A 12,728-nucleotide genomic window follows, 5' to 3' on the forward strand; every position below is an offset into this window, starting at 1 on the left:
TTTTAATTAGGTACCGTTTTTCAAGCTCTATTCTCACATAATAATAATAATAATAATAATAATAATAATATGCTTATTTATAAAGTGCATTGTGCTATTTTTGAGGATACAGAAGTGGATTTTGTCAAGTGAATCCTGAACATCTTGTTTTGTATTGATTTGGAAATGAAATAAACGAAACGAAATATAAAAAATTTGTTCATATTTGGGCAAGTGTCAGCCAATACTTGGGTAAGCATTAATCAATAATGGGTGCAGATTCTGGCAATATCATACAGCCAATACGCATAATATCACGCTCAATAATCATTTTCTGTAATATTTAAATAACATTTTTTTGATTATTTTGGCCTCCTTCTCTCTATCTGTCTCTCTCTCTCAACCTATCTTTCCCTTCTCCCTCGTCCTTCTCTCTCCTTTTTTACTTTCTCTATGCTATGCCTCTCTCTTCCTTTCCCTCCTCCATCTCTCTCTCTCTCTCTTTCCCTCTCTCCTTTTCTCTCTATCTCTTTCCCTCCCTTTCTCTCTATCTCTCTCTCTCTCTGACTCCCCCTCTCTCTCTTTCTCTCTCTCTCTCTCTCTCTCTGTATCTCTCTTCATGGCAGAGTAGAAATGGGTCGTTTCACAGCGGTCGCACTTCTCCTTGCTCAGCTGATTGCCATCTCACTTGCGTGTATCAGCTCTAGTTCTGGTCGCCCCGGTGGCGTAGATTTATCCGACAACACGGAGTTCTACCCAGAATACGACAAGTCACGCGGCTTCATTGGTCTCGGGCTTGAACACCGGTACGTCACGTGACACATTTTACCTGTCTTCTGTTCCTGACCCCCCCTCTCTCTCTCTCTCTCTCTCTCTCTCTCCCTCTCTCACTTTCCGTTTCTTCCTCCCTTCCTTATTCCAATTAAGTATCATAATTATTTATTTTATCACTCATAGTGTGCCGCACTTCTCATCTTATGCTTTTCCCCAACAGCCCAACCTTCTCATCGCTCACACCCTTCCACTAACCATTTACTAAAATTGGGTTTCCACATTCCCCCCCCCCCCCCTGTTCCTCTTTCGTTTGATTCATTGCAAATTTCAAACTGACTAATCAGACCTCCATTCCCCAAAAAGGAACAGCCACATCTTTAAAATTGGAAAAAAATAGCTCATCTCAACAACTTTTCATTGCTTACATTAATTGTCTATAGTATTGACGTCTCGTAGTTCTTCTTTCGTTAAATTTTGTAATGTTTGGTTTCTTTTGAAATTAAAATGGAAGTAATTTGAATCCATACAAGATTTATGCTAGTGCCCTTCCTACAGATGTTAATAGTAAATGCGTTAGAGGCAGTAGCCCTCATTGCATTTTGCACATCCTCCCCAATTTCGATGAAATTCCATGTGTGCAAGCTTTTTCGCATGAGGATAATCCTGCGCAAATTGTTTAGATCAAATGAACATATAGGTTGGGGATAAGAAGTGAAGATATTTTCTCGAATCAAAGAAAATAAGGAAAATCTATTTCCTTCTTATTTCAAAACTACTGGTCCGTTTGCTCTCAAATTTGATCGGGGTCATTCTAATGCCAAAGATGTTTTTTTGTTTGTTATTGAAATTCCTCAAAATCGGAGAGGTTGCGCAAATGAGGGCTATTAACTTTAAGTCCCAGTTTTATATCCGATTTATTAAAAGTTATCATGGGTATCGTTTTAGACCATTTTCCAAAACTATTTTTTTTTCCTTCTTGATATATGCGATATTAACTTTTTTGATAGTAATGAGGTATTTTTGTTTATAAAATCAGAGAATTCAAAAGTTTAGGCCAGAACAAAATGTAATAAGGATGTCGATGATTTCTTTATTAAAAGAGTAACACAAAACAGTACATTCGTGTACAAATAACTTGCACATGTAGATTAATCATTTGCCAAAGGTTATCTTATTATACATCTCTGGTATCGTTGTTGTAGGGGTTGGGGCTGTTGTTGATTATGATGATAATGATTTCGATAATAATGGTGGCGATGATGATGAGGATTACGACTACGATGTCTCATTTTAAGCCTGTTATATTCGCTTTTAATATCCCATCTTTTCCACCATTTCTTGTTCTTTTTTTGGAATTAATAGCCCTAGCCATGACGTGGATATTAACGTGAGACCCAGAGTCGATATCAGCGATGTTCTGGACGGAAGATTTCGACCACACGGCGATGTTGAACTGCAGTACCGGTTCGTGTTTTCTGTTATGGTTGTTTTTGTTGTTGCTCATTTTCTTTATTATCAAAAGCACAAGTTTGAATTAATGAATATACCGCACTGAATGATTGCCTTGCAAATTCTGCGTCACTTTGCTTGCTGCTCCTGGTGCTATTGCTGGAGAAAGTCTTAATCTGCCTCCTCCATTCGTCATGTACATCGTACAGGTCGATCCGATGATGTGGTCTATATGCTGATGTTGCTTTTTACCCCTTTCTCTCCTTCCTCCCCTCCATTTTGTCTCAGTTTTCTGACAATTCGCTCGTGATTTGACTTCGCTTTTTGTTAACGTTTTTGCAAAGTGAAATATCATGTACGCGTTCATTGCATGCTCGCTAAACATGGTCTAACAACGCCCGGATAATTACCATAATACATAAAATAATCTTCAAATTTCCATCAAATATCAAATAAAACTTGCAAGATTAAATTGTAAACAAATATATTTAACAAAACAATTATCATGAGCATTTTCAAATGTATTTAATTAATCACATATCAATAAATTTGATATTTTAAAACTTAATAACGAACTGTCAATCGAAACTCGGGATAAATCACGCACGCATGACCAGACTCGGTTTTTCGCGAGGTAGGCAAGTTGGCAATCACTACATAACATTGACCCAATGGGTATTACGCTCCCGTGCGTAAAATGTTCGCAAGAAGGTATAGGTATCGCACGTCCGTGTGCTGCCCTCTATAAACAGACACATGAGCATATGTGCTGCGTCATGGGTTCTCGAATGAGACTACAGTGGGTAGCGCCATGACAGTTAACTTACACAGATGTGCGGTGGGTGAGTGACGCTAGTCACGATCCATTAATGACAACCCCCCCCCTTATTTTTTTTTTAATGTTTATCTTTTTTTGGAACCCACCCCCTTTATTTTTAATGAAAATAATTTAAAAATCCCAAAAAAAAAATCCCCCCAACGGAACGGAATGTCGATCGGTCCACTTTTCAAATTTCGAGACCCCCCCCCCTAAAAAAAAAAAAAAAAATGTCCTTCCCCCCCCCCCCCCCCCCCGCTTATTCAGCGGCTGGATCAGTCGTTGAGAAATTTTTGGCCCGATTTCAAAATGTTAACCCCCCCCCCCCTCTTTGGAAAAATCCTGCGTACGCCACTGCCCGTACAATTAACTGGTAAAGCGTTTATAAAGCGACATATTATTGCAAGTAATTACCTTAGTGGTGCACGGGCTTTTTGTTTTGCTATGTGTTGAATTTTTGTTGAATTTTGTTTCTTTTCTTTCTGCCCCATAATGTATCAGCACAAGATTATGTAATAATGTTCTGTAAAATATGTTGATTAGGATACGCGTATGAAATAAACATACGTACTTGCATCATTTCAGTGATGATAAACTGCAGTTACAAAGAGATTGATGGGAACATTTACGTTAGAAGCAGTGTTTCTCAGTAGCTATATACCAATTCGATTCCAGATGTCTAAAAAGTCGTATGGGTCACATCTACGCCAGGCCGGAGAGGGTGGGGGGGGGGTAGGTTGTCCTCTATTGCTTGAATGTCCACAATATCAATGCCCGTATAGTGGTTGTTGCTTGTCCAAATATATGCTGAAAAAGAAATTAATTTAAATAAAAGAATTTAAAGAACTTGTCAATAATTGCTGAAATTATAATAATGTTTCATTTGGAATATTATACACACAGTTTCTTTAGCTCGTATCATTTGTTATGTAATGTTGTTGTACTTTTATTAACTCAATTCAAATTTCAGCCTGATTTGTGTTTCATAGAGCAAAAATGTGTTCAGAATAGTTAACCCTTCGTACTGAATACGAACATTCAAGAAAAAAAAATTGAACAAGGTGATTAGTATTAAAAGTTTCTTTGCCTGTATCATAAGTTAATTGGCAAATAGTGTACTATTTAATTTACTCTAATGTTTTGTGGATCTACTCAAACTTCTTTCAAATATCTCCAATCCCCATCTCTTTATCACTCCCTCTTCCCCTTCTCCCTCTCTCTTTCTCCCTTTCTCTCTCTCTCTCTCTCTCTCTTTCTCTTTCTTAAACATTATCATTACTATACAGGCCGAATGAAAACACCAAGGTGGACGTTAAGGTCGGCTTGGATCCAAATGGTGAGCCACGCGTGAACGCTGGATTCACTGTCCGGTAAGTTATTGGCTTTTCTAACATCTTTTTTTTTTGGTGGTACTAAGGCCTCTCTTAGCACCACCTAAAGTCCCGAACTATTCGCTTGGCCCTGCTCACATTCACATCTCTCGTGAACCGATATCGGTGTTTAAAAACAAAATAGATATAGATGGAGGGGGAGGGGTTGTACATCCCCATGAACTAATGTATACTTACTCTTTGTTATTATAAAAAACAATATTAATTTGAGCTACGTATGGAAAAACACTGGACAAAAAAATCAACATGATTATTAATAATAATATAATTAAGTTGTGGCAAACTTAGTTATTATCACAGCTCAAACCGTTGAGATACTTTTTTTTCTTCTTTTTTCTGCAAAAAATTAGCTTCAGGCGCAGCATCGAAAATGATACCTTGGTCAATATCGACATCAGCGGGAAACTCTTCGAAGTACTCGACCTCAACGGTGACGACCAGCTTGATGTTAAAGAATGGTTCGATGACGGAGGTAAAGTCAGACCATTTGCTGACATGATCGGTGATCACGACAATAACTGTAAGTGAAAGATATTATTCTCTCAATTTAATGAATGACTCAGTTCTGACTCTCCACTGAAAACATTGTTTTGGGAGAGGGGCAGAGACAGAGATAATACATGCAGAGGGATATGGAGTGGAAGATGTGAAAATTCGTAGACGAAATAAAACGCCCCATCTGTATTTGTGCTCTGTAAAGTAATTTCGAAGAGAGGGTTTGATTACATTTTGGTGCCTCTAGCTAGATCGTTGTTAGATAGTGGACATATCAAATAGAGGTAATCAACGTCATCAGTTATACCATTTCTTTCTCACTTACTATTATCGTTCGCACCATTCGCAGGCTCTTTTCTTTTTACACTTGTTCCTTGTTCCATCTTTTCTCGCCATGCATCCTCGCAGCTGATGAGATGATCTCGCTTGAAGAGTTCCTCGCCATTCCTGTCGATCCTGCTCTCATCGTGGCCATCGACCAGATTATGAGGGGCGACCACGACTAAAACCATTGACGTCATAATGGACGATGCCGACCCCTTCCCTCGGTTGGAAACGCTCTAGATCATCCTTATTACAGGGGCGGGAATTTCCTATCTATGCTTATTCAGTTTGTGCGTTGTCGTGCGTAGAAGGACAAGGGTGGGGCTTATGGGGTGGGCCGTAGAAATAGTACCATGGCTATGGATGGCAAGAAATAAAGTAAGAGGTAATTGAAATGTGGGTTGCCGAATCAATGAAGAGAACAATAACTTCTCCTTGATGTCGTAAATGTATGACTTGTGTAGAAATTAGGTAATTATTTTTTAGTAATACCATTTTAATTACTATTTTTTCGTTTTAGAAGGGAAGGGGATATGCGGGTTTAAGCCTTAATTGCGGCCATGCACTTCCATGCTCTATACTCGCTTTTTTAAAATTTATAATAATGCGATATTAAATTTTACGTTTGGACATTTATAACTGTGGATTTAAGAAATATTTCATGTTGACATTAAACCTAATCGACTTTGAATTTGGTTTGTATTGCAACTAATGTAATTTCATGCAAAGATTTGCAGTTTATATCAAGTCGTGATTGAAATTAATAAACTTTGGCATATCATTTACGTACGCTATGTGACCTTAATCATTCTGCATTAACTAAAATTTATATCTAGATGTGTGTTTGTGTGTGGGTGTGAATGCGCGTGTGTGCGTGTGCTTGAGTATCTATGTGATAACGTTCGTGATAACGGTTGGGTATCGTTCACTTTATCAAACAGATTATCACATTGATTATAAATCTCCCATTCAATGGAATAATGTTGCTAAACAAGCCATTATCTGTTTCCAGTTCTTTGATTAAATCAATTGGATATTTTTCTTAGCGTGTGTGTGGGCATGTGTGTGAGAAAATGTTCATTGTGTATGAGTGTGAGTGGATGTTGTTATCCTTATCAAACAAAATGACACATATTCATTTTTTTGCGAAGTGTAGGTAGGCGTGTGTGTGTATGAATGTGCAGGTGTGCGTGCGTGTGTATGTGTAAGTGGTGTGTCGATAATGTTTATCATACTTATCAAACAAACATTCATCTATTTCGATTTTTAGTTTGTGTGTTGGTGTGTGTATGACTGTTTGTGTGTGCGTGGGTGGGTATGTGTCCTTATCAAACAGACTGCTTATCGAAGAAAATTCCATTGACTCAGCTTTTTAGATCATATGTCTGTGTGTGTGAATGTGCGCGTGCGTGATTTTCATACGTGTGGGTGATTGGTGTTGTTAAATCACGCATTCGTTGAATCATTTTTTAGTCATATGAGCGTGCGTGTTTTGGGGATCGTTGGTGTAAGGGACTTAGCGGGTGTTAAATATTCACTTTATCAAACATACTTTCACATTGATTATAATTTTCCCATTAAACGGCATAATATTAAATTCACACTTACATGTACTTGGGTGCAACCTTACAGCCCCACTGCACTGCTTATAGCTACTTGCGCCCTCTACAAAGCAAACAATGCATAATCAGTGACCATTGGTCCCCCATGATCCTCTTTTTCTTATGTTAATTGAGAGCTGATGTGATGAGATAACCACCTGTCAGTGACCATGCTGGGAGGTCTCATCCCTCCTGGCCGAACTAGTGCCGTTGGGCTTTTACATCTTGCTGATTCACTCTACAGCTTACGTTCTGCATCTTTTCTTTTCCTTTCCTCACTATAATAACATACGCCATAAGTCACTGTGATTTAGTAAAACTTATAAAAAATATAATAACACGAAAATGTTCACAGAGTAAACAATGTTTGGTATATTGTATTCATATGTTAATGATTTATTTTTGAGATATGTTTTTTGGTGCGGTGTAATGACACAGCTTAGCCGGGCGATCCTGGGAAATTATTTTTGTCATGTTTTAACGTACGCTATTATTAATTGTCATTATATTCGGCAAATGAAAAGAAAATTAAATCAAGTCAAAAACATAATATATTAGATATCACACTACTACCAACATAAAAATATACAACTATGTACAGTATACGATTATTTAATAAGAACATACATGTAATAATAATAACAGCAATAGCTCGTTTTTATATAGGGCTTTTCTTAAGCCCAATGTTGACCCAATATTCACTAGGGTATGTACATCTAGCTTTATAAATCAATGAAAGTTCATTGTTTAATGACATCAAGTACATATCAGAATCAGCAGACCTTGTGAACGACATCCGGCGACGGAACCACTCGAACACTCGACCACGACACAATAAGACACTAATTTTAGGCATTACATTAGTACTTTGCCATAGGACATGCAGGATATTAGGTAATCACATTATTTTACTAGAGGCATACATTTACGCTCCTACCCCATGGGCCGCATAAATACAATTAGAGAAATAAAGCCGAGCAATTTGGAGCGTACAACAGGAGCCACGTTCTTATTCATGTTCTAGCAAACAAATGCTTCCCCATGTCGAACGATTGCTTGCTAATTCTAGGAGTCCACTGGGCCGGCGCCAGTTGGTGCCAGTTAGCGCCAAAGATTATGTGATTGGCGCGTAGTGGCTCGCTGTGGCGCCGAATTAATGTCCGCTCGGAATGTGTCGCCAAGTGGAATAAACTGGGTGCCATATGGCGTGCGCCAAATGCCACCCGGCTTGCTCCAAAATGTTGCGCCAGTTCGCGCCAGTTTGCGCCAGTTTGCGCCATTACACGGCCATTTGATTCCAAAATTCACCCTGTTGGCGCCATTCGCGCCAATAGACGGCTACTTTGCGCCACTTGGTGATTAGTTTGTGCCAAAGGTCGCCAAATTGGTTTGAACTTGCCGCCGCTTGCCGACTAAATAAATACCGGTCATTGGGTACCTGGTTCAGACCCTCCTCAGCTGCTGTATGAACAACATCTCTACTAAATATTTACAATTTTGATATGTCTGAGGCTTTTGGTAATGTTGGAGTGATGATGCTGCTCCATCAGAAGATGATGAGAGATGCTGAGGTGGCCACTGCCTATCAACTTATGCTGGTCAATCCTGAAGAAGAAGAGCCTCCTAAGAAGAAAAGGAAGCACAACTGGTGGTTTAGACCCATGCTCCACCCACAGTTGAGGGCCGAACGTGGACAGTACCACACTTTGGTGGAAGAGCTGAGTGAGAATGACAGGAGGAAGTTCAAGAACTACACCAGGGTGTCCCCAGAGATGTTTGATGACCTGTTGGTCAGGCTTACACCCCACTTGCAGAAGAAGGACACCCACATCAGGAAGGCCATTCCCCTGGTCTCAAGTTGTCCGTCTTCCTGCGCCATCTCGCCACTGGGGCCACCTATGCCGAGCTGTCTTACAACTTCCGAGTGGGCAAGGAAACCATCCAGAAGTAGATGTAGATGTAGATGTAGCCAGAGCGGTAGTGGATGAGTATGCTGCAGAAGTCATCTCCCTCCCCACAACCAATGAAGGCTGGCTTGAGGTTGCAGGTGATTTTGAAGCCAGATGGAATCTTCCTCACTGTCTGGGAGCCTATGATGGAAAGCACATCCGTCTCCAGAAGCCCGACAAATCAGGCAGCCTTTACTTCAACTACAAGCAGTTCTTCTCCGTTTTCCTGATGGCTCTGGTAGATTCAAAGTACCAGTTCATGTGGATCGATGTGGGTGGGGTTGGCCATCAGTCTGATGCCCAGATCTACAACAACAGTGAACTGAAGGAGTGCATTGAAGCTGGCACTCTAGGCATCCCAGATCCAGCTCCTCTTCCCCATGATGATGAAGAGCACACTATGCCGTACTTCTTCGTGGGAGACGATGCCTTCGCCATGAGGACGTACATGATGAAGCCCTATGGCCGTCGTAACATGGACCAACAGCAGAAGATCTTCAACTACAGGCTGTCCAGGGCAAGGCGTGTGGTTGAAAATGCCTTTGGTATTCTGGCTCTGCGGTTCCAGTGCTTCCTTGGCCAAATGAGACAGGAACCAGACACAGTCCGCCTGCTCATTGGAGCTGCCGTCATGCTGCACAACCTCATCAGGAAGCACTATCAGGCACTGGACGTCCGCATGTTGGACCAGGAGGATGCCCAGCACAACCTCATCCCTAGAGCTTGGAGAACTGCCGCCATCACTGTGAGAAAGTCCTGCGATGCCGCCCTGCTGTTATAGGCGGCAAGTGGCGCCGAATGGCGGGCAATCAGGTGGCATTTGGCGCGAAGTAGTCACCAATCGGGTGCCGTTTGGCTCGCGTAGTGGCGCAAACAAGGTGCCCCTTGGCGCCAAGTGGCGCCATGTGGCGCGAAATCTCATTGGCGCAACTTGCGCGCGCCATTACATTCCAGTGGATTCCAATAGGCGGATTGTTTGCGCCAAAGGGCGATATGTTCGCGCCATTTGGTGCCACTTGGCGGACACTTGGCGCTGATTGCTCGATGCAAGTGGCGCGACGAAAATTTCAAACATTTTGAAATTTTCTTGCCGCCACATTCAAATTTGGTGCCGTTACGCGCCACCACGAGCCAGTTGGGAGGCAGTTTGAGCCACTACACGCCACTAGGCACCTTATTGGCGACTCTAGGCGCCACAGTAAATTGCATTGGCGCAAACTGGCGCCAACTGGCGCCGGCCCAGTGGACTCCTTAATGCTAGGAGTCCACTGGGCCGCGCCAGTTGGCGCCAGTTTGCGCCAATGCAATTTACTGTGGCGCCTAGTGTCGCCAATAAGGTGCCTAGTGGCGTGTAGTGGCTCAAACTGCCTCCCAACTGGCTCGTGGTGGCCCGTAACGGCACCAAATTTGAATGTGGCGGCAAGAAAATTTCAAAATGTTTGAAATTTTCGTCGCGCCACTTGCATCGAGCAATCAGCGCCAAGTGTCCGCCAAGTGGCACCAAATGGCGCGAACATATCGCCCATTGGCGCAAACAATCCGCCTATTGGAATCCACTGGAATGTAATGGCGCGCGCCAAGTTGCGCCAATGAGATTTCGCGCCACATGGCGCCGCTTGGCGCCAAGGGGCACCTTGTTTGCGCCACTACGCGAGCCAAACGGCACCCGATTGGTGACTACTTCGCGCCAAATGCCACCTGATTGCCCGCCATTCGGCGCCACTTGCCGCCTATAACAGCAGGGCGGCATCGCAGGACTTTCTCACAGTGATGGCGGCAGTTCTCCAAGCTCTAGGACGTCCCATGCCTGATAGTGCTTCCTGATGAGGTTGTGCAGCATGACGGCAGCTTCAATGAGCAAGCGGACTGTGTCTGGTTCCTGTCTCATCTGGCCAAGGAAGCACTGGAACCGCAGAGCCAGAATACCAAAGGCATTTTCAACCACACGCCTTGCCCTGGACAGCCTGTAGTTGAAGATCTTCTGCTGTTGGTCCATGTTACGACGGCCATAAGGCTTCATCATGTATGTCCTCATGACGAAGGCATAGTCTCCCACGAAGAAGTACGGCATAGGGTGCTCTTCATCATCATGGGGAAGAGGAGCTGGATCTGGGATGCCTAAAGTGCCAGCTTCAATGCACTCCTTCAGTTCACTGTTGTTGTAGATCTGGGCATCAGACTGATGGCCAACCCCACCCACATCGATCCACAGGAACTGGTACTTTGAATCTACCAGAGCCATCAGGACAACCGAGAAGAACTGCTTGTAGTTGAAGTAAAGGCTGCCTGATTTGTTGGGCTTCTGGAGACGGATGTGCTTTCCATCATAGCCTCCAAGACAGTGAGGAAGATTCCATCTGGCTTCAAAATCACCTGCAACCTCAAGCCAGCCTTCATTGGTTGTGGGGAGGGAGGTGACTTCTGCAGCATACTCATCCACTACCGCTCTGGCTACATCAGGGACAAACTTCTGGATGGTTTCCTTGCCCATTCGGAAGTTGAAAGACAGCTCGGCATAGGTGGCCCCATTGGCGAGATGGCGCAGGAAGACGGACAACTTGAGACCAGGGGAATGGCCTTCCTGATGTGGGTGTCCTTTCTCTGCAAGTGGGGTGTAAGCCTGACCAACAGGTCATCAAACATCTCTGGGGACACCCTGGTGTAGTTCTTGAACTTCCTCCTGTCATTCTCACTCAGCTCTTCCATCAAAGTGTGGTACTGTCCACGTTCGGCCCTCAACTGGGTGGAGCATGGGTCTAAACCACCAGTTGTGCTTCCTTTTCTTCTTAGGAGGCTCTTCTTCTTCAGGATTGGCCAGCATAAGTTGATAGGCAGTGGCCACCTCAGAATCTCTCATCATCTTCTGATGGAGCAGCATCATCACTCCAACATTATCAAAAGCCTCAGACATATCAAAATTGTAAATATTTAGTAGAGATGTTGTTCATACAGCAGCTGAGGAGGGTCTGAACCAGGTAGCCAATGGCCGGCATTTATTTAGTCGGCAAGTAGCGCCAAGCGGCGGCAAGTTCAAACCAATTTGGCGACCTTTGGCACAAACTAATCACCAAGTGGCGCAAAGTAGCCGTCTATTGGCGCGAATGGCGCCAACAGGGTGAATTTTGGAATCAAATGGCCGTGTAATGGCGCAAACTGGCGCGAACTGGCGCAACATTTTGGAGCAAGCCGGGTGGCATTTGGCGCACGCCATATGGCACCCAGTTTATTCCACTTGGCGACACATGCCGAGCGGACATTAATTCGGCGCCACAGCGAGCCACTACGCGCCAATCACATAATCTTTGGCGCGAACTGGCACCAACTGGCGCCGGCCAAGTGGACTCCTAGCATAAGATACATTGGAACTGCTTTCTTTATCTAGCATTTACTTGGTTTTCTTGCTAGCTTGGCCCTTTATTGACTTTTGAGATCAGGCTTCTTTTTAATCTTGAATTTTTTTAAAAAATTGCATTTTAAGATTATTCGATAGCTTATACAGTTACATTATCACAAAAAGGAATAGCAATTTTCTTTGCCAATTTTTATCAGCTGTATGTTCATGTAAAATGACTGTACGAACATTTTCGAATATTGTTCGAGATCCCCATATGTTTGTCTCCTGGTACATGATGAATGGTTCCCATTGACAAAATTTTATTGCTTTGACTAATTGTTCTTACTTCTCTTACAAATGATTGATCGACATATATTTACAAAAGTAATTGAGAATCTTTGATGAATCGGCATAAAAAAAAGAGAATGAACATGTCAAACAAATATTGCCATTAATCGTGAATGATCGGCTTAGAATCAAGTCAAATTAATCTTTTCTTATCACTTACAACCTGTTTTGTCGTGTTCAATCACGTCAATATTGACGATGAGAAGGTTCTGTTATACCTGGTGGCAATTGAAGGTGACTGACTGTGGATGCATAGCACTCATTAAC

At 42.6% G+C, this 12,728-nt stretch overlaps 3 protein-coding genes across 3 annotated transcripts; 2 read left to right on the forward strand and 1 right to left on the reverse strand.

The window, feature by feature from the left end:
• Positions 1-612: 612 nt before the first annotated feature.
• On the forward strand, positions 613-6,014 carry LOC115921241. The gene is made up of 5 exons (XM_030978524.1): positions 613-785; positions 2,116-2,217; positions 4,306-4,389; positions 4,761-4,930; positions 5,314-6,014. Exons 1-5 carry the CDS (start codon positions 613-615, stop codon positions 5,409-5,411), a joined length of 627 nt encoding a protein of 208 aa, XP_030834384.1. The 3' UTR covers positions 5,412-6,014.
• A 3,214-nt stretch (positions 6,015-9,228) lies between these two features.
• Positions 9,229-10,945, forward strand: LOC115920922. The gene is made up of 2 exons (XM_030977699.1): positions 9,229-9,550; positions 10,568-10,945. Exons 1-2 carry the CDS (start codon positions 9,231-9,233, stop codon positions 10,572-10,574), a joined length of 327 nt encoding a protein of 108 aa, XP_030833559.1. The 5' UTR covers positions 9,229-9,230; the 3' UTR covers positions 10,575-10,945.
• On the reverse strand, positions 10,664-11,465 carry LOC115921244. Its single transcript, XM_030978525.1, has 2 exons — positions 10,984-11,465; positions 10,664-10,682 (listed from the first exon to the last, which is right to left on the reverse strand). The coding sequence occupies exons 1-2, from the start codon at positions 11,268-11,270 to the stop codon at positions 10,664-10,666; spliced, it is 306 nt and encodes a 101-aa protein (XP_030834385.1). The 5' UTR covers positions 11,271-11,465.
• Positions 11,466-12,728: the final 1,263 nt, after the last annotated feature.

Source organism: Strongylocentrotus purpuratus, unplaced genomic scaffold (genome assembly GCF_000002235.5).
Source record: "Strongylocentrotus purpuratus isolate Spur 01 unplaced genomic scaffold, Spur_5.0 spur5_scaffold_1, whole genome shotgun sequence".
NCBI lineage: Eukaryota > Metazoa > Echinodermata > Echinoidea > Camarodonta > Strongylocentrotidae > Strongylocentrotus > Strongylocentrotus purpuratus.

Bases quoted from the DNA above. Each gene is read 5' to 3' on its own strand.
- LOC115921244 (XM_030978525.1), bottom strand. From the start codon at position 11,270: ATGGGCAAGGAAACCATCCAGAAGTTTGTCCCTGATGTAGCCAGAGCG.
- LOC115920922 (XM_030977699.1), top strand. From the start codon at position 9,231: ATGAAGCCCTATGGCCGTCGTAACATGGACCAACAGCAGAAGATCTTC.
- LOC115921241 (XM_030978524.1), top strand. From the start codon at position 613: ATGGGTCGTTTCACAGCGGTCGCACTTCTCCTTGCTCAGCTGATTGCC. The intron at 786-2,115 runs GTACGTCACGTG...TGGAATTAATAG, and splicing joins GGTCTCGGGCTTGAACACCG to CCCTAGCCATGACGTGGATA. The intron at 4,390-4,760 runs GTAAGTTATTGG...GCAAAAAATTAG, and splicing joins AACGCTGGATTCACTGTCCG to CTTCAGGCGCAGCATCGAAA.